Source organism: Macaca thibetana, chromosome 6 (assembly GCF_024542745.1).
Source record: "Macaca thibetana thibetana isolate TM-01 chromosome 6, ASM2454274v1, whole genome shotgun sequence".
NCBI classification, from domain to species: Eukaryota; Metazoa; Chordata; class Mammalia; order Primates; family Cercopithecidae; genus Macaca; species Macaca thibetana.
Genome location: NC_065583.1, coordinates 53,213,765 through 53,235,011, shown reverse-complemented (window position 1 = coordinate 53,235,011; position 21,247 = coordinate 53,213,765). Strand labels below are relative to the sequence as shown.

The 21,247-nt window shown below is 34.7% G+C and overlaps 2 protein-coding genes across 2 annotated transcripts in view; one reads left to right on the top strand and one right to left on the bottom strand.

The window, feature by feature from the left end:
• Nucleotides 1-21,247, top strand: part of ISOC1 (isochorismatase domain containing 1) — a 1,173,170-nt gene that overhangs the window by 432,376 nt on the left and 719,547 nt on the right. The window lies entirely within an intron of this gene.
• FBN2 (fibrillin 2) overlaps nucleotides 1-21,247 on the bottom strand; it is a 270,516-nt gene that overhangs the window by 97,713 nt on the left and 151,556 nt on the right. Inside the window, exons 12-19 of the mRNA XM_050795748.1 lie at nucleotides 18,282-18,401; nucleotides 17,246-17,371; nucleotides 16,234-16,356; nucleotides 14,125-14,247; nucleotides 8,725-8,877; nucleotides 5,993-6,046; nucleotides 4,234-4,359; nucleotides 1,351-1,476 (exon numbers count right to left, since the gene is read on the bottom strand). Coding sequence (XP_050651705.1) covers nucleotides 1,351-1,476; nucleotides 4,234-4,359; nucleotides 5,993-6,046; nucleotides 8,725-8,877; nucleotides 14,125-14,247; nucleotides 16,234-16,356; nucleotides 17,246-17,371; nucleotides 18,282-18,401 — 951 coding nt within the window. The remainder of the gene's footprint in view (nucleotides 1-1,350; nucleotides 1,477-4,233; nucleotides 4,360-5,992; nucleotides 6,047-8,724; nucleotides 8,878-14,124; nucleotides 14,248-16,233; nucleotides 16,357-17,245; nucleotides 17,372-18,281; nucleotides 18,402-21,247) is intronic.

The following is a 21,247-nucleotide window of genomic DNA, read 5'->3' as shown; positions in this document are numbered from 1 at the left end:
TGAAAGATATTCCAAACTCTTAAGTGTGTCCCCTTCTCATCTACGGAGAAGACGAACCTTCAAGTATTTTCAGTGGGAATGGAATGAGCACTCCTCTTTGAGGAGTTCCTGCAAAGATGTTGGACAACAGGGGAAACTGTCACCAGAAGTAAGTTTAGAAAAAGGGGATTTTATGCTGAAGTTTTCTTTTTTTTTTTTTCTTTAGGCTAATTATTGTTTTCTAGTGGCCCCTCCGATTCAATTCAAAGTTAGCACTGCACTTTGTAATTGCATTTCATTGACTTCAGCAGAGTCATTTGTGTTTTGACATCTTGTTCTATAGTCCTAACTGGTTTCTGTTCACAAGAATGCTTTGAAGTTAAACAGTAAGATGAAGAGAGAATGTTAACATCTTTTTCAATAATATTACTATGGCAGTTTTCTTGGCTGTGGCACCATGAAAAAAACAAATACTTTAACAGATTAAAAAAAAAAAAGGGAGGGGGCTATTCCACAATCATCAAAGATGAAATCTTTTCTTAAAAGTTACTATTCCAAAGTAGTAACTTTTGGATTTGAGACTGTTATGCGACCCTTCTGTAGGCCCACACAGTGAGATTTAAACAGGAACAATGACTAGTATTCATACCACAGATTTTTCTGAAATATACAGTACTTTGATCAAGATACAAAACCATAATTCAGTGTACTCACTGCTTAGCCAGGATCTCACTGAAAATGAAGACTTCTCTAACCATTTAACTCATTTAAGTAACTTTCACTGCAAAAATATGTGATTAGAAGAAAACAAAGAAGCTTTTAAACACTAGTTTATGGTCTACAAACCCAAATGACAACTTTTAAATTATCAAATGGAAAGGACAATTCTCTTAGACTAAAAACACATTAAAGTTATCATTTTTACTTAGACCTCAAATATTTTGTGGGCCAACCTCTTGGGTATATCAATCATTTCATCTAAGAGTTAACTTTTCCATTATAATTCAGGTTCCTACATTAATGGATCAGCGTGGTTCTGAAAAGGGGAAAACACAGTAAACAACTATCTGACATTCTATTTCAGCAAGTAAAACAATCTGGCTTCTTTCAGTTGGTTTCTTTTTTATCCACTTTAAAATGTTTGTTCCAAATGTGTGTTGATATTTTGTCTGAGTGGAACAAAATTGATGGTGTTTGTAAACTGTGTTAGGTCCTTACTATTTCAAAAACTGACAGATTAGCTAAACGAGATTATAAAATAAAATATTCAAACAATATTCCTTTCACTACATTGCTTCATCACTGTAATTGATGTTTATACAACTCCAGGTACTCACTATTCACGAATAAGGCAAGGAAGACAGCTCTTACCTTCACAGGTCTCTGTCTCGGTCCTGAACACATACCCTGGTGGGCACGTACAGCTGTAACTTCCTGGCGTGTTTCGGCACAATCCGTTATCACAAAGTAGTCTGTTTACTAAACATTCATCGATGTCTGAAAGCAACCATTGGAATACAGGAGATACACATATTTAAGCATGTATTATAGTGGGCAGCAATGTTTAATTTTGTTATTTGTTTTATTTCCCTCTTTCTTCTCTGTGACATAGTCTGTATCACAGCACACTCTTCATCCTAAGCAAAATATATTTAGTCTTATTCAAATGGGATATTCTTATGCTAGTGGCTAATTTTAAGATGCTTTTAAATCCCTGGAAAGTATGTGCTAGTTTGGAAAGGCACATCTCTACTTCACTTGCTTTTATTCCTGTAATGATATATTAGATACATTTTTAAAGCATTCATAAAATATATCAAAAGGTTAAATTCATTTGCCTGTATACTTGCTTATGTATAATAAAAGTAACAGAAGGCATTTTTTATGATTAAAATTTTTCAAAAGAATGCCTTATGTCTTCATGTCCCAGATGGTTAAAAAATGCATTAAACAGTAGTTTAAAAAAAAGATATTCATTAATCTTTTTCCATTATGTTTTTATCTCAGAAAGCTAGTTATTAATGAAAATGATGTATTTTGCATACTCTTTTAGCAGTCCAGAACAGCCTAGAGAATATCATCTAAACCTCCAGTTTAAGCAGCTCACAATGAGTTTTTTGTTTGTTTTTGAGACAGGATCTCACTCTGTTGCCCTGGTTGTAGTGCAGTGGTGCAATCACAGCTCGCTGAAGCTTTGAACTTTTTGGCTTAAGCAATCCTCCTGTCACAGCCTTCCAAAAGTAGCTGAGACTACAGGCATGTGCCACCATGCCTGGCCAACTTAAAATAATTTTTTTTAGAGATGGTATCTCACTATGTTGCCCAGGTTGTTCTGGAACTTCTGGCCTCAGGCGATTCTCCCAGCTTGTCCTCCCAAAGTGCAGGGATTACAGGCATAAGCTACCGCACCTGGCCTCACATTTTAACCTTCCTATCCTTCCATTTTTGCAAGTGTAGTGACAAAAAGCAATAAACACTGTAGTTTAGAGTGAAGAGCTCTTTTACTTAAAGTTACATTTCTAGTCTTGCAAATAATAATTTTCCCTTATTAAATAATATACTGATACTGTGGAGATTTTGAAAACAGATCAGAAAAACATCTGTAATTCCATCATCACTGATAATATTCTTTTGTGTATTATCTGATATTTTCCCTTCTTGATCTTGTTTTTGCTCCAACTGTGAATCTTGATACTTTAAAAATTAACATTATATTTTAGGCACTGGACTACCATAGCTTTTCCCATAATAGTCTAATATGTGTACAAATTGTGACTGTATCACAATTTTCTTTCTTGCTGGCTTGCTTTCTTTCTCTACTCTCTCTTCCCTTCCCTTCCTTTTCTTTTCTCTTTTCTTTTTTCTTTTTTTTTTGAGATGGAATCTTGATCTGTCACCCCGGCTGGAGTGCAGTGGCATGATCTCCACTCACTGCAGCCTCCACATCCCGGGTTACAGTGATTCTCCTGCTTCAGCCTCTGGGTGCTGAGATTACAGGCACGTGCCACCATGCCCGGTTAATTTTTGTATTTTTACTAGAGGGGGGTTTCACTATGTTGGCCAGGCTGGTCTACCCCTACCCTCAGGTGAGCTGCCCACCTCAGCCTCCCAAAGTACTAGGATTACAGGAGTGAGCCACTGCGCTTAGCCTGCATCACAATTTTTTAACCCATTTTTCTAAGCTATGGATTGAACTGTGTCCTTTAAAAAAGATATGGTGAAATCCTAAAACCCGGTATCTCAGAATGTGACTTTATTTGAAAATAGGATTTTTATAGAAATAATCAAGTTATAAAGAGGTTGTTAGGGTAGGTTGTGATTCACCTAACCACATGACTGGTATCCATGTAAAAAGGGGAAGTTTGGACTTCACTTCTGGAGAGTAAAAGCTGGCATAGTTTACATATTGTTAGAAATGGTCAATAATCTTTGCTTGGTACTATTATAGCACATAATATAAATAGAGCTTTTACATCCATCAGTATGTATGTCTTCAACTCCAAATCAAACAAATATGTTCAATAATAAAAGCCACTACCAGAAACACAGAAAAATCTGTTCCTTTCCTAATCATAATCATTAACACTTGGTTGTAAAAGCCATCAGTGAATAGTTGTAAAACTATCATGCACAATGACGGATTGAGTAACATTTATTTTATAAAAGTCCACCTAAATGCTTTGTGGGAAAATCTTGCACTAATAGAAAACAATAAAAGACTGTCAAACCTTTTCATCCTCCTCCTCTTCCTTTTGTTAAACATAAATTACATACTTGAGTTTCGTCAATCATTCTCTTATAATTAGAAAAGGAAATACCTTTGTCTTAGTTGTCATGTTTAGGTATATTGTGGCAACTGGTTGTTTGTTTATGAAGTCAAAATTCTCTCAACCTGTAACACTTTATTTTCTTGACTTACTTTTATCCATACCGACCTGTTAATTTTTGAAGTCAAATTCTTAGTAAAAAAATTACAGGATTAAGGTACATTCAGGAAAACAACAGGCTAATAACTGAGTATGTTAATTTGGGAAAAGAATATTTTAAAAACAAATAGGTACCACCAAGAAGTTTGTTACTATGTAACAAAATTTGTTTGATTCTGATATTTTCCTATCAATGTATAATACGAAGAAAACAAGAAAAACTGTCTGGTTTTTAGTTTTAATCATTTATTTGTGTTTTTACTGCTAGTATAATCCATGGGATTAAACTATATGAAAGGTTCTTGCATAAATATAACAAATAACTTACCAATACAGTTTCTTCCAGAGGCATCTGGTTCATAGCCACTGTTGCAATTACAACGGTAACTACCACGTAAGTTTTCACAAATCCCATTGGCACATATATCAGGATCCAAAGCACACTCATTGATATCTGCATTAAATTTTGAAAGTTTAATGCTCCTACACGTTATTGTTTATTGATAAATGCAGGTCTAATAAAGACCATTCAACATATGAAGTGTTTAACTCTGCAAACTCACAATTTGCCTGCCTTTCAGAAAGGAAAAGGAACTGAAAACAAGGAGTAAGAAAATAAAACTGAGAGACATAGGACACTTCACTGGTAAATCAAAAGAAAAATGAAAGAAGCTGGCAGAAATTCAAAGAGTTAAATCATGAAATATGCCAGCATTTATGATAAAATTAATAAAATTAAAATTAATAAAGACAATTTAAAGGCAGTTGGCTCAAAATCCAAAGGAAAACTTAATTTGATAGATATTATACCTATATAATTAAAGGACAGGGATTTATTAGGGTGGCCCACATAATTTTATGGTCCCCAAAGGTACAGGATATTTCTATTTTATTACTTTTTCTGTGGTCAAGTAATATTTAGTGTTTTTCATTGCTGATATGTGAAATTAACGGAGAGGACACTTTAAATGTGGATGCTTCAGAACATGATATTTTATAACGAGCCACGAACATGACTACTACTACTGTATCACCGAGGGGAAGTGGAACTTGTGCACTGATGTGCTTGTATGAATGATCAAGTAGTTTCCAATAGTGACTGGCTCTGCTGGAGAGGCTATATTGTCAGGGAATATAATGAAAGAGTAAGCCCAAAATCAAATTTTGGTCACCAAGCTCAAATTTTGATGCTATTGTTTTCAATAATTTGGAAGACCTTAAATACTTTGGAAATGTCTTTCATTTTATACTTGGGAAAAACATCCTTGTAAAAGTTTACTTTTTACTCTGGTTTAGATGTTTATTATAAAGATTCAACATTACTGCCTACCATCTATAACTTGACTAAAGCCTTCTCAAACACAAGGGTAGAAGAATACATATATATATATGGTTATATATATACTCTTCTTATATATACATATTCATAGATATAGAAGATTAATAACACCCATTTTATTAATGTATAAATGAATCTATATGTATACTAAAATATAAAAGAATTTGAAAATTATAAACACATATGTACTTAAGTGTTCAAGATTCCATACTGGAGTTTTGTTAACCATAATACAAAATTGAAAGCAAGAAAAATTTTAGTGAATCTTACTTCTTTACTTGGAGAGAAACATTTTATTATTCTTAGGTATACATAGTCTTAACAAATTATTTCAGCCAGTATATCTCAAACTTGATCCATATCCAATATCTCTTGAATACTATTTATTTTTCTAACCCTATCTGCACCAGTACTTAATATTTTCTCATAAAATTGACTCACTCTTTTTTTTTTTTTAACTTAAATGTCACATCTATTCTTAAGCAATGATTGCATGAAATCAGGAGGGTAGTTTGTTAGTGACATTTTTAACAATGTATATTTAACAGATAAATATTTATCCAAGATGAAAATGTGCATCTACGTATCACTTAATATCATCTAGCTTATAACCACTGCTCTAGGAGATAATCTTATTATTTTATAATATTACATTTTCATATTAAATATAATCATATTAATATTATAATTATAAATCTATACAATTATGTCATATAATTATTATAAAATAGAGATTAACTAGAGTTACCTCTTCCATCCACAGTGATACCTACTCCACTACTACAAAGGCCATGGAATTCAGCTGTATGACAAAAAGAAATAGAAGAATTAAAAACTTAACTATACCTATTCCATATACAAATCATTTCATAACCCCAAAACTACCCATTAGGAAGAATTATTTGTGCATTAGTTTTTAAAGTGAAAAAAATTACCATTTTCTAGCACACGATTATTATAAAATTCTGAACTCATAAAAAAGCATAAAAGAGTAAATAAAAATCACTTGTAATAATCATCCTGAATATTATTTATATAAATGTTACTAATATTTTCTACATAAAGAAACTTTAAGAAAAATATAAATGGTCTTACAGAGCTTGATATTTAACTTTTTCCTCAATAATAAAATAATAGCAGCCAAAATGTAGGTCATAGTACTTACCAAGTGCCTGGTATTGTTCTACATTTTACACCTAACAATTTAGTTAATCTTCCCAATACCACAAACTCAATACTACTGTATTTTCTTTTTTACAAGTGAGAAAAAGAGGAACACAGAAAAGTGCAGTAACTTGACCAAGGTCACAGAAGTTGTAAGTGGAGAAGCAGACTTGGTTGCTGGGTACTCTATCACAGACATATCATGTCAATGTCCCACTGAATAGGCCATTTAATATTGTTTTCTCAGTTACGTAGAGGTACCACATTTATTCGATCAATCTCTTACTGGTGAAATTAGGTTTGTCCAACTTCTAGCAACTATCATAAATAATATGAAGTTTAATTATATCACTAGGATAATCTCTTATAAGTAAAACTCTCAAAGTTTATGCCCCTTTTAAGGTTTTAGATAGTTCTTCCCCTCCTAAAATGCCCCCAAATTACCCTTCTATCAGCAGTATAAGACAGTATTCATTTTTTTAATACCCTCATTATCACTGGGAAGAATCAATCAAGTATACCAATCTGCTAAACAAAAATGGCACTGTATTTTATTTTTAATTTTATGGAGAGTGGGCATCTTTTTACATGGTATTCTTCCTTTTGAATTTCTACTTTCTGAAATCCTGCTTGTGTACACTGCTCTTTTTTCTATAGAGGATTTCAACTTTCCTTATTGATTAATGTAAATTCTATAAAGATTAAGAAATGATACGTAAAAATATTTTTCCAGTTTACTTGTGTATTTTACTATTTAGGCCTGCTTACAAAGTCTTCTACCATTACAAAATAAAAAAGAATTTATATTCTATAAGAAAATTATGTTTTAATGTTTTATGTAGGGACCTAACTTCTTATTTTTTTCCAAAAGTTATCAACGATAGTTATTATTTAATCTTTTTCCTTGCTGCTCCAAAATGCTTTGCTATATCCTAATTCATATTCATACTCAGGTTTCTAGATTCATTTCATTAGTTCACTTAGCTTTTTGTCTAGTCTTATACCAATTTTTGAACTTCTTTGATAATATGCATAATTCAGTTTGGTACATTTTAGAGCTAGGTTCTCCTCACTATCTTTCTTTTAAAAAAAAAGGTCACAGTCAGTAATTCTTCTAGATGCATCAAATCATTATTTCCATGTATGAAGACTCCATTTGGGATGTTTAGGAGAATTACAAGACATTTCCGTTGCAGGAATGCTTTCCTGTACCCTCCACATGGAAAATTCTTACTCATTTTTTTCAAGACCAAACTAAACGTGCCCCTTCTGTGAGGTCTTTCCCAGCTTCCCTGGGCTACTAATTGCTCCTTCCTCTGTGCTCTCTCCAAACTTGTTTATGAAACTTTTAAGGTGCTAATTACACTAAATTGTAATTTATACATTTGCCTGCCTGTATTCTCAACTACTCAAAACTTTAAGGAAAAACACAGACTGTGTTTATGTTAGAATCCCTACTGTACTCACATATATTCAATATACATTCAATACGGGTTTAGTTAAAAGTATGAATAGACAAGAGTCAATCTTATTGACCTAAGAGTTTGGAATTACTGTCTGAGACTGTGACTTGAGACCACTTGGTGTCAAGATATATATATATATAGATCTTTATATATATATATACACACACATATATATATAAAATCAAATTGAGTTCTTGTTGTGTTTATAACCTTGAAAGTGGTAAGTAAATTTTATGCTATTTGTCTTCACTGTGACAGCACAGATCAAGGAAACTGAGGCTATCATGTTCAAGTAAAAAAAACCTCTTATAATAATCACAAATATATAAGTAAATAGATTTTTGTTTGTTTTTTTAAAGAGTCAGCATCTCACTCTGTTACCCAGGCTGGAGTGGAGTGGCACAATGATGGCTCAGTGCAGCCTCAAACCCTTGGGCTCAAGTGATGCCCCGCACCTCAGCCTCCCTAGTAGGTGGGACTACAGGTGTGTGCCACCACACCTAGCTAATTAAGAATTTTTTGTTTTTTCTGCCAAGACAGGGTCTCATCCTGGCTTCAAGTGATCTCCCTGCCTCAGCCTCCCAAAGTGCTGGGATTACAGGTGTGAGCCTCCACACTCAGCCAGCAAATAGATTTTTTTATTCACTGTGTTCTGTCGGCCTAGAAATCATACATAAACACAAGCCAAATCTCCTTATTATATGCCTCACATATCAATACAGGATTGGCTTTCTTTTCTTCAGTTAAAATTAATGATGAAACACTTAAGAGCTGATGTTCTCTTTGGCCAAACATCTAAGGTTGCATTTCTTGATTCTTTATCAACTCTGAAAATGGCACGTATGACTACCTGAATTTTTTGCAGGGCATGGCTGGCAGGGTTCTCCAAAACCATAGTCCGGATTGGCACAGCAGCATTCGGACTTGGTCACTGCACCGGGGAAAGGACGCACACATACTCCTTTCTTGATTCCTCCATAGCAGGTACTGCGCATGTGAGTATCTAAAGAATATTCAAAAACAATGACTTGAGGCAGTGATAGAGACAAAGAGATTTCGAAACAGAAGGCTTCTTTTAACCTAAGTGGCCACTAGATTGGAAGCTTTTCAAGGGCATCTGAGACTTTTATTGTGCATCTTTGGCATCTAATAGTGTTAGGAAATCAACAAATGTTTTCTGAGTGAGGAAAAGAACGGATGCATATCACCGACTCTAGTTTGTTTTCTTTAGTAAGTTTTATGAGCTACACAGTATCCATTGTCCAACGTATCCTTACAAACCTTTCATGGAACCTAGGATATTTCCACAATTATAAAGAATACTTGGAGCTCTAATCACTGCCTATGCTATATTCAAAATGACACTTCTTATTTCAATTTTGGAAGTTCTCATGAACAATGAAGTGCAATGAAGTTAATCTACCTTAAGGTGATACTGCTTGGGCATGAGATTTCTTACTCCCACTTTCCGAGTTAGGAGGCCTTTCTTTTCAATCCCCAGGATACTGCTTGTGACTGTTTTAACCTCAGAAACTCAGTAAATCCAGTTATAAAAATAGTTAACTACCATATGTGCTCTTGGCATTGTGCTCATTGCTTCACAGACATTATCTCATTGAACAGTCAGGTCAATAGCTCTATAGGAGTGGTCATTACATACACTTTATAGATGAGGAAGACGAGGTTCACAGCTACCTATGTAGTTTGAAGTCCTTGAATATCCAGTGCCTGAGCTGGGGTTCAGACAAGGTTTATGTGACTTCCAAAACTCTTCCTCTTTGTAGTAAGTAATGCTATACCCCAAAGAAGCATATTCTGCTTAGTTCTCTCTTAATTCTCATAAAATATCCTATAACTTTATGACACAGTAAACGGTGAACTATAAAAAACTCAGATCATAAAGGGCAAAGAACCAGTACAATTTTTAAGCAGTATACTGACCTGGCAATTTTACCAGAGATCACCTCTATTATAAATACCTGTAACTATTCACAACTTGTTGGAAAAAAATTTTATCTGCTTGTTATGCAAAATGGTCATCCAGTAATTTCTTATGACCTGGGGGCATTTTTGATTAAAACAGTGATTTATGGCTGCATTAAAAATGAGATACGTGTGTGCTTAAATGGAAGGAGGCCATGAGATTCACCAACCCCATCCCTAAGGAGTCAACGCAAGAGAACCCTGTGCTGCCTGTGCTGTGGCTGAGTTTGGCAGTGTGTCCTCTGAGATACACACAAGCACAGATTTCACTTGAAGGCAAATTTGCACAAATACAACATGGTTCATGATTTCCATTATGATTTCTGTGAGTTCTTTGGGCATTACTGATGATCTTGGAAGGCATTCATGAACAGGCAAAGTTATTTCTGCTTTTGGGTTTAGAGCATATGCCATGCAGAATTTTTAGAAGCAAGCAGATAAAAGGCCCATTGAGCTCACTGGAAGAGTGAGACATGTTATATATGGTAGTTTGCATTACAGGTGAACTAATCTCTTTAGAGTGCCCAACACCAGAAGCTTCATGACAAAGAAAGTAGCATAACTTATGCGTGGGTTTTAGGGACATAAACTTCCCAAGGTTCAGATCCCCACAAGATGATCTTACATAAATTACTTAACATCTTCCTTATTCATTAAATAAGGATACAGTTTGCATAGTAAATGAAAGTATATTTGTTGCGCACTAAGCACAGTGCCTAGGACACCCCTGAAGTACTTAAAAAAAAGTGGTGACCACCTTATTTCCCTCTTCTATTTTTTTTCTAAGACTAGTAGATTGCAGCAGTGAGAAGGCAGGAAAAGTAGAACAAGGAGTTCTATCCGTAACTGATACTGTGAACAATCAATTGAGATAACTCATTATCTCCCTACTGACCTTTTCCCGTTCAAAGACCCCAAACTGGCAACCTAGCTCATAGTATACTATTCAAATGTAACTGAACCACTGTACACAGGATAGGATAAGAGGAACAATACCAGTAGCACCATCAGAATATGCTCACACGAATGCTCTGGCGACAGACTGGACCTAAATGCACCTTTTCCATATGTTAGCAGATTTCTGCATGCCCTTCCTTTCTCCCTCCCTCCCTCCCTCCCTCCCTTCCTTTTCTTTCTTTCTTTTTTTTTTTTTTTTTTTGACAGAGTCTTGCTCGGTCACTCAGGCTGGAGTGATCTTGACTAGCATGATCTTGACTCACTACAACCTCCACCTCCTGGGTTCAAGTGATTCTCCTGCCTCAGCCTCCCGAGTAGCTGGGATTACAGGTGCACACCCCACGACCGGCTAATTTTGTATTTTTAGTACAGACGGGGTTTAGCCATGTTGACCATGCTGGTCTCAAATTCCTGACCTCAGGTGATCCGCCTGCCTCGGCCTCCCAAAGGGTTGGGATTACAGGTGTGAGCCACCATACCAAGCGCCTTTTCTTTCTTAAAAAATGGAAAGATTTAAAATTTCCTCAGGTAATTAGCAGATTCTACATACCATGAGTAAAATATGTATGGATGCAAAATGCTAACTTTATTTTATTCTTCTTTCTTTAATATCAACTTTTATTTATAACTTAAAGCAGCAACTCTTAAGACTATGACCTAGACATGGTGACACTATTCTAATTTAATAACAATAATATCAATAGTAGTTAACTTAGTGGGCATTCATTATGTGCTACACACCATTCAAAGCTTTATTTAATTCTCAAAACAACAAAAGAGGAAAGGAGGAACAGAGAGGTCCTGTATCTTGCTGTCATCTTAGAATTTTTTTGTCACTTAAGAATATTCAGTAGTTATCATGTGGCCTGAGTTTTCTTCCTTATTTACTAAACTGCATCATTGAATAAACTTAAAAATAAAGTTTGAATGAATGGGAAAGATAAAGATATGATTGTCTTTTGTTTATAAACTTGCTGGTGAGTTGTATTTTAACATACTAGTTAAAATCGTAGCCTAATTACCTGAAACTGAAAAAAAAAAAAACAAAACCCAAACACATCTTTAATATCTACAGAAGAAAAATGAACAAACAAAAAAGAGATTTAAAATTAAAATGCTTATCCTAATAGTTTTTCATAACAGTGATTCATTTATTTTTTCTTTTTCTTTTTTTTTTTTTTTGAGACAGGGTCTCACTCTGTCATCTAGGCTGGAGTGCAGTGGCACAATCATAGCTCACTGTAACCTCCACCTCCAGGGCTCAGGCAATCCTCCTGCCTCAGCCTCCCAAGTAGCTGGAATTACACGCATGTGCCACCATGCCAGGCTAATTTTTGTATTTTTTGCAGACATAAGATTTCACCATGAAGCCCAGACTGGTTTTGAACTCCTGAGCTCAAGCAATCTGCCCACCTCAGAATCCCAAAGTGCTGGGATTATAGGCACCACACCTGGTGAATTTTTGTACTTTTTGCAGAGATATGGTTTTACCATGATGCCCAGACTGGTCTTGAACTCCTGGGCTCCAGTGATCTGCCCACCATGGAATCCCAAAGTGTTGAGATTACAGGCATGAGCCACTGCGCCAGGCCTCATCTCAAACTTAAAGAATCAATGGGTCTAAAAAGTGACATCAAGTCAAAAGATGTGAAGAAAACATCTAGCACATTATAGAAACAATATATAATTTTATACACATGACAAATAATGTTTTTATTTTAAAAAGTTTAAATGACCACAATGACGAAAAACTGGAGGAGGCTTTATGACAATTTCCAATGTGTTTCCTGGATGTGAACAAGAGAATGAAATTTTATATTTTACTGAATTCCTAGCAACAAATCACATGTTGGTTACTTAAGAGAAAAATAATTTCTCCCTCCAAAACTGGCTTTGTACTCACGGTAGATCTCAACAGAATCATTTAGGTAAAGGAAAAAAGCAAGTAAATATATTAAAGCAACTGAAAATATTTTAGCTCTGTACACAGGAAGAAGCTATATTCTTCCAGTTGCTGTATTTGAAATATCCCTGAACAAAGTGCTGACACTTTGTAGGGTGAAATAAATCTTTGACTGGATAGAGTGGATAAATTTGAGTGAACAGATTATTTCCATCTGTGAATTCTCTACTGTTTCTCCTCCACCTTTGGGATCCAAATGTTTTGATTCTCATCAGTAGGAGTAAAGTATTAACTATGTCTAAGAATGTTGTATCTCTCAAATATACTTTGAAATCCTATTTCTATGTTTTACTGTACAACATGAAAAACAGAGGGTATACAATGGCTAATTCACCCTAGACGCCTCATGAAAGCATTTTTGGAGAGAAAACTGCATTAAATGTATTTTTACCACTCATTCTGCTATCCTTATCATTGGGATATATTGTTGGGGTTCCCAAACACCAGTGACACTTCTGTTTTGCCTGCCTCTTCAAAGCTGGGCCTGGTACTTCTGACTGATTTTCATGGGATCAATTTGACAAAAGTATCCTGGAGAAATCTGAAAGGCTTAGAATAAAATATATATTCTTGCTCATACTTTTTATTCTCTTGCTTCTGCAGCTAGTTGCATGGTGATGAGGAGTAACTAAAAACATTTCGAGCTTTTGATGTAAGTCCAATATTTATATTTTAAGTTTTGTTAGGGCAAAACCAAGAGTTTACTTATCTATAACTATAATTCCCATTACATATCTTATTTGTTATTAATTATAAAACTGAAATGCACTGTGTTTAGGATTCAGTTATCTAATACTATCAAGTATGCTGGTTTAAAAATATATTTTTTTCTTCTCCAGCATTTTTGACTTGCATGTCATCAGAGACTTCTGAAGGTTCTGAAGGGGGCTATCTGGGGGTTCCTGCCCATTAAAAAATAGTTTTGTTAATATATAATTTACATATCATAGAATACATCACTTTAAAGTGTATGATTTAATAGTTTTTAGCATATTTACTGATGTGTTTATCCATCACTACAGGTGATTTTAGAACATTTTTATCACCTCAAAAATATCTTTTAGCTCCCACCCCATTCTCCCACCACCCCCATCCTCTCTGTCCTAACACGAATCTACTTTGTCTCAACAGACTTGCCGATTCTGGAGATTTCACATGGATGGAATCATATACAGTATGGTGTTTTGTGACTGGCTTCTTTCACTTAGTGTAATCTTTCCAAGGTTTATCCATGTTTTAGTATGTACTCTTTTTATAGTGAATATTATTCCATTGTATAGAAATATCTCCGTCGGCTTTTCAAAGATCATTTTGCACAGTGGGGCCATTGTAAAATGTTTCACTTACCAACACACACACGTCCATCCATGCCCACAGCCAGGCCTGGGGGACAGTCACAGCGGAAGGACCCTTCATTGTTGATGCAGTGCCCATTCATGCAGATTCCTGGGGTCTGGCATTCATCAACATCTGCGCAGTGGGTGACAGAAGTCAAGTAGTTACTGGGTAAATATAACTTTACTACAGGGTTTACTTGCTGCCACTGCTCAATACTACCAACCTTTTGTTTATAACTTTATAATTTGTGAAGAACAAATAAGTGTGGTAACAGATATTATATGCAAATGCAATCCTTTCAACACATTTCAGAAAGACAGTAAAAGTTGCTTTACTTTACCCATTGAGGAAAAAAAAGCCTCACAATCTTCTTTTTCATTATTTATTTGGTGATCCCATTTAATGTTAAATAATTCAAATTAGTTAAGTAAAACAAATTCTTTAAAAATTAAGGTAAATTTCTGTAATTTTTTTCACACACAGACACTTTAACTATAAGTAGATCCTATGCTGATATTTATTTGATCATTTCACAATAACAAAATAACTTGAGGTATATCTTTTAATTTTCAATCCACTTGAATTTATCAAATGTAACCCAGCATTAAATGACTTCCCCAAAAGATGAAGGAGACTTCAAACACAGAGCTGCCAACTCAGGAATACTGAAAATCTTCACAACATTTGTAATTAAATAATTAATAAGAACTAATTTCCAGAAAGCAGAAACTGGTGAGGTCAAACTCATCTTTAGATGTATACTGAAGTTTCTTTAAAAAGGCTGAAATAAAGTCACATACTGTAACATAATTCTACACACTGCAGCATAATGGCAATTTTCTATCTTGTGTTAAATCCAAATCAGCTAACCCTGAGATGACATCCCAGTCATGAGTTCAACCATCAGAACTACAGTACTCCTCCTCCTTGGACAGTCAAAAATCTATTTGTTATTCAGAAACATAAGAATTCAGTCTCAATTTTTTAATTTCTACTGTCCCTAGAATTTCATTGTAATTCATTGAAATTATAGGAATTGAGCATGATCCTTATCTGGTACTTAGATTAAGTTTGTGCAATTGAAGGCAAAACATCATTTATGGAGTTAATTTTGTTTTAAAGAAGGAAACAAAGAAAAACAAAAATTTGGCCAGGTGCGGTGGCTCATGCCTGTAATCCCAGAACTTTGGGAGGCTGAGGCAGGAGGATTGCTTGAGCCCATGAGTTTGAGACCAGCCTGAGCAACATAGTGAGACCTCATTTCTACAAAAAATAAAACAAAATTAGCTAGGCATGGGAACACGTGCCTGTAGTCTCAGCTACCTGGAAGGCTGACGTGGGAGGATGCTTGAGCCCAGGAGTCAAAGGTGCAGTGAGCTGAGATTGTGCCACTACACTCCAGCCTAGGTGACAGAGCAAAAGCCTGTCTCAAAAATAAATAAATTTAAAAAAGAAAAAGAAAAATTTGCTTCTAAGTAGAAGCTGCAAAATGTATTCCATTTTATTAAATTCCAATTGTGAGTACAAACATAATAAGGTCTCATTTATTTCCAAGAGGCACATCTTTAGCTTATTAAGGTTATCACTAGAGGTTGGTCTTCAAAATGGCTTCATAAACAAAATAATTAATTGCAATATTAAGATGTCTTCACTAAATCAATGTAAGATTTTTAGATAATGATACAGTTACAAATGATCTGTATATTAGCTTTATGGAAAGATGTGATACTAAACCCATAATGAATGACAGTGGAAAATCTACTTCTGAGAATGCATACAAAACAAAAACCTTTCAAGATTTTTTCTTCTTCTTTTTTATTCAGCCAAGCAGTTGAGAGAAATTATTTCTACATTGTTTTCCACATGACTTGCTAAAACCAATCTGTCAGTCCCTTAATTTTTCCTATACCATTATTATTTTTGTTAAGATATTACTGTTCCCTAGACCACAATGTATGTTTTTCTAGAAAGCTTTAGACACCTGCCTTATTGAATTAGCAAGAAATGTGAATAATATGAAAGCCACACGAGGAAGCTGAAGTAATTCTTCCATGGTTCATTCAAATAAAAAAGGTGGTTTCAATCATGGTCACTTTCCTATCTGAAAGCCACACATACCAGTACAGTAACGTCCATTTGGAGCCAAGACAAATCCTGGTTTGCAGATGCACTTGAAGCTGCCATCTTCATTGATGCACATTCCATTCAAACACATGTTGGTAGTTGTACATTCATCATGATCTGCGGAAGAGGAGAGAGTGACTTTGAACACTGGCCTTGAGGGAACTAATTCCTTCTTCTTCCACAAACAACCCCCAGTCAAATTCCACTACATAAATGAGCCATGTGCTCATGGTTTTTAGTTTTTGTAAAAAAAGAACGCCAACTGAATGAGAGAAAATAGTGTGGAGAGTGGAAAGGACCTTTAGTATACGGATATAAAGAAAAAGAATTAAATAAATTTTGTGCTTAGTTCCTGTTAAAACCACAAAAACCATGAGTAGTGTGTTACTTTGTATACCAAAAAGATAATATAATTTAGTGTTTATTTTATAAGAAAATAAGGCAATGGCAGACCTCACTGCAAATGGAATGATTTGGACTTTCATTAGTAGATGAATATGATGTGTTGCTTTGTAAACAATATTTCTGTAGTGTATTGGTATCCATTGCACTGCTAGACATCACAGGCCACAATTTTAGAGATTTGTGTACTGCATATGTCAAGCATTTTTATATTCCTCTAGTTAGTGGAGGATGGGAAGACCTTTTCTATTTTGTCAGTGTTGTAACCCAAATACCTGAAATAGAGTAGGGACTAGTAATCATCTAAACTTATGAAGAACAACTGTTACTTACAATTTAACATGTAACACACAGGAAAATTTCAGAAGCAGTAAATTATTCATTGTTATAACATTTCTCTCCCGACCCTGTCCCCCCAACAACAACAAAAAAAACCTGTCCTTTTGCTTTAACAGTCTTATATTAAATGCATTTACATTTTACCTAAGTTACCTGAAGATCTCACATACGTGGTGTGTGAGCTTTCATGGAAATAGTATATGGTTCTAAATAAAAATGTATATCCTTTTAAAATCTTTTGCAAGGGAGCAGGCAATTTCCATACCAACACAGTTTTTTCCATCTGTAGTTAATTCAAAGCCGGCATTGCAAATGCACTGGAAACTTCCATCTGTGTTCACGCATCGACCGTTTTTACAAAGAACCCCATTCTGGATGCACTCATCAATATCTAGGAAGATTGAGAATGGCCAAACATTATTCTTTTACAATACTTACAGATAAACACAGTAAGATAAGAAATGGAATTTTAAATATTCAAAATCATGTTGTTTCTTTAGCAAAATTTCTGTCTCTCAGCAGTTTTTGGTTTTTTTTTAAATTTTTTTGGATAGGTAGGTGCAAGCAATTTTACAGCTCTTATAGTAGCTGAAGAGAGAAAGGAAAAAAAAAAAAAAAGAGGGTCTCCAGTAAGCCTAAGAAAGGGTGGGCAAGACAGCTGGAATTACTGGTTGCGGCTGTTTTTGACATAGTGGATGAAGGCCTTAAAAGTCAGAACACAATGTTGGATAAGTGTAAAGTAACTACAGAATTTCTAGATTAAGAGTAATACAATGAAAACTGCTGGGAAGTTGATTCAAGCAACTACCTGTGGATGAATAGGAAATGAAAAAGAAGACAGGCAGTCATCTGGTAAAAGAATTCTGAGCTGAATCAGCAATGAGGTAGCGCGTTTGGACCAGGGTGGTGGGTGTAGCACTGAAGCTATGAATAAAGACCAGGCATGACTTGGTGTTGGACTATGTGTGGGATTCAAAGAAAACAGTAGTTGAAAATGACTATAAATCTTAAACTCAGTTAATCAGAGAAGGTTACTGATGTTATTTGGAGAAAGGAAGCTCTGATCTAAGGAAGGAAGATAAACTGAATTTTTGTGAAGCCAGATACCATGTTGCCTGGGTTACATATGCAAACAGTGTTTATGTTTAAAAGGAGAATCTCTGAGGGTACTATAAATAAATCTGTAATAAGGTAACAACATTTATTTTATTCCATGTTTTAATAAATTTGCTTTTAACCTCAACAGCCTTGGTCACTATATTTCATGGAACATTTTCATATGTGAAAGCAAACTGCCTTACCAATGCATGCTTGCTTGGTAGGAGTCCTCTGGAAGCCAGCATGACATTTACAATAATAGGAACCAGGTGTGTTAACACAATCTCCATTAGTGCAGGGATTTGATGTGCATTCATCAACATCTGTGAACAGCAAAAGAAACCATTATAGACTTCACTCCATTTGTAGAAAGGTTTGTTTAAAGTACATTTAGCCCTCTAAAATTTGAGAGAAGGCCAGTCAGTGGTAATAGTCTAAATAGCAAAGCATTTATAAATGAATGAAAATTCCTTTCTTCAAATACACTCAGAGGCCAGTCTGAAGATTTACAAAAATATCACCTTTTAGAGAGTACCATGGGAATTTGCTTTAATCAAAAATTAAAGATTTTTCAGTTGGAGTAATGGCCAATGATTAAAAGGATGGGCCCTGAAAAGAGAAATAGGCTATAATGCTTATTGCTTACACCACTGTGGGCAAGTTAATAACCTCTCTAAGGCTTAGTAAAGTGTCAGAAGAACAATGAAAGGATTCTGAAGATACATATTTATGTTACATGTTGTCATTGCTATTAGTTTTAAAGAAAGAGATTGATGGATTATGGAATGTCTTTGGTATAACTTTTTTTTGGTGAACTCATCTATGTATAAAACTACATATACACTAAAGCGTGGATAATATTTTGAAGTAAAAAAACATGAGGGAGTAGAAAATGAAAACATTAAAACAAAGCCTATTTTTTTTCAGCAGTTTCAGTTTTCTTCAGGATCCTAAAATTTGCACAGCAATTTGTTGCATAAAATGAAGTTTTATGCAACTACTAGTCGTGACCAAAAAGTGAGAAAGTCATGCTTTCCTTTCAAGGTCTCCTAAAGCCTAATTAAATGCAAACCCATTGCAGAATTCAGGGGCTGAAAAACCAAATGACAGACTGAACAGTCTGGACTAGTTAAATCTCAGAGAAATCACGTGTGCCAGTATAAGAAGTTTAATTCATCAGCAATGCCCACTAAATATTATTTTCAATCCCTGCAAATTAAAAGCCTGGCTAGTTGGTGAGGGCATAATGATTTGTCATTTCATATACGTGTAGAAGCCATTAACATATACAATTTCAGCTAAATTGGAGAACATAACAATAAAATCAGTTCACAGGTTTACCATTTTAATAAGCAGATTCCTACTTTCACAGATGTTCTTAAAAGAGGAACTGTACTGTATCAAACCCACCAACTTCATTTATGTAAACACTCAGACTGAACGCAATTAAGCCCTTTCTGGTAATGGAAATAAACTTCATAGCAAATAAAATAAAAACAACAAAGAATAACAGGACTAAATCCTTTTCCATCCATCCAAGGACCCCTTCAGTCCAAAAAGACTCACTTACATTTAAAGTTTTGGTTGATACCATCAATTCTACTGAGCCAAAGGAACGAAGCAAAATGAGAAAAGAGAGAGAGCATTAGCAAGCATATCAAGTATAATAAATAGACTTTCCAATACGAAATACCACCTTCAGTTAGCAGTGTTGAAGATCACTTCAATTTTGTGTTACACAATTGAAACGCAACCATTAAAAACGTCCTGTAGTTGGTATCTTTACAGAAGCCTCAACATAAAGCTCTGTTTGAAGAACATGAGAAACCACACATCCACTCCCCTCTCTTTAGGTAGTTTCAGGAAAGTCACGTCACTTTGCAGGACTGTTTTCTCCCCTGGAGAGTCTGCTCCTAAGGCTCCTTGTTACTATGGCAGCTCTGCCAGCTATTCTGCCATTACAGCCATAATTCACTTCTGTCTCCTAAGCTCCTTAGGGACTCATCAAGAGTCTAGTGCACAGAGAAGATGTAATCATTCACTTAATTTTGGTGAAAACAATCACCAAAAAAACAATTAGTGACTTTACAATTCCATATGACTTTAAAACCCATTTGTTGTTTTTTGTTTGTTTTCTGGGATTTTCAGTTTTAGACTAATCACAAATGACCACTGCCAACTTCTGAAATGAACATTTCATGTCTCCTCTTTATTCTGAGTCTCACAGTCCTGGACCTCCAACTGATCATGTTCGTTTTGTCTTGTTTACAGGAACAGAAAGTACTTAAATACTACGGTCTGTACATTTTGACTTCTTACTATGTTTTCACTGCGGGGATGTGTATTTTTAAGCAAAATTCATGGGATTTAACCTCCTAAAATAAATTTTAAAATTATGGAGAATGTTGATTATCAAAATTGTTAATTTCTCAAATACTACTATATGGTTAAGAAACATTTTCCCTTGAAAAATACTTTATATGCCAACTTAGAAAAGGTTTTTTAAAATATATATATATATTTGCAAGGGCTCGAAGATTACCTGTAGTCCAATAGAAATTTAAATTAATTTTTACTACTACAAAATAGAGTGACCTGAATTAAAACCATTGCTAATAGCAGTTTGACTTATACAGACACTAGGAGTGTTACAAATTTTAATTTTAAAGTAGAATTCTCAAGAAAAAGAGAGAAAAACATAATGGGGACATATAACTGTTTTCAGGCATCAGGAGCAATTCTCATAACAGCAACATAGATCCAATTCTATTTTCTTTGTCACTGATCCCTTAATAAATCTACTGCCTTTCAAGTTATACTGCTTCATTAGGTATCTCATAAAAGTTCCCAAATAGCAATGGCAGTTTGTTATTCCTCAAAACGTTAGCGCAGTTGACATAGCTACTAGTGTTATTTTGGGCTCTTATAATTTAAAGCGTTAGTTAATTAATATCCTCTTCACTTTTTCTGATGTGTTGTTTACAAATTCAATTTGTTTATAAATTCAAAGGGATCAAAAATTGACATTATAGGATTAAAAATATTAAAACTCATTTTCTGAAAATGTGCTCCATTACTAAGTTATGTTTCTATGAATTACAGTAGTCAGAAAGACAAGTCTGCTGCTGGGGCTTTAACTTTGCAGGGCTAAATGATGAGATGTCTATCA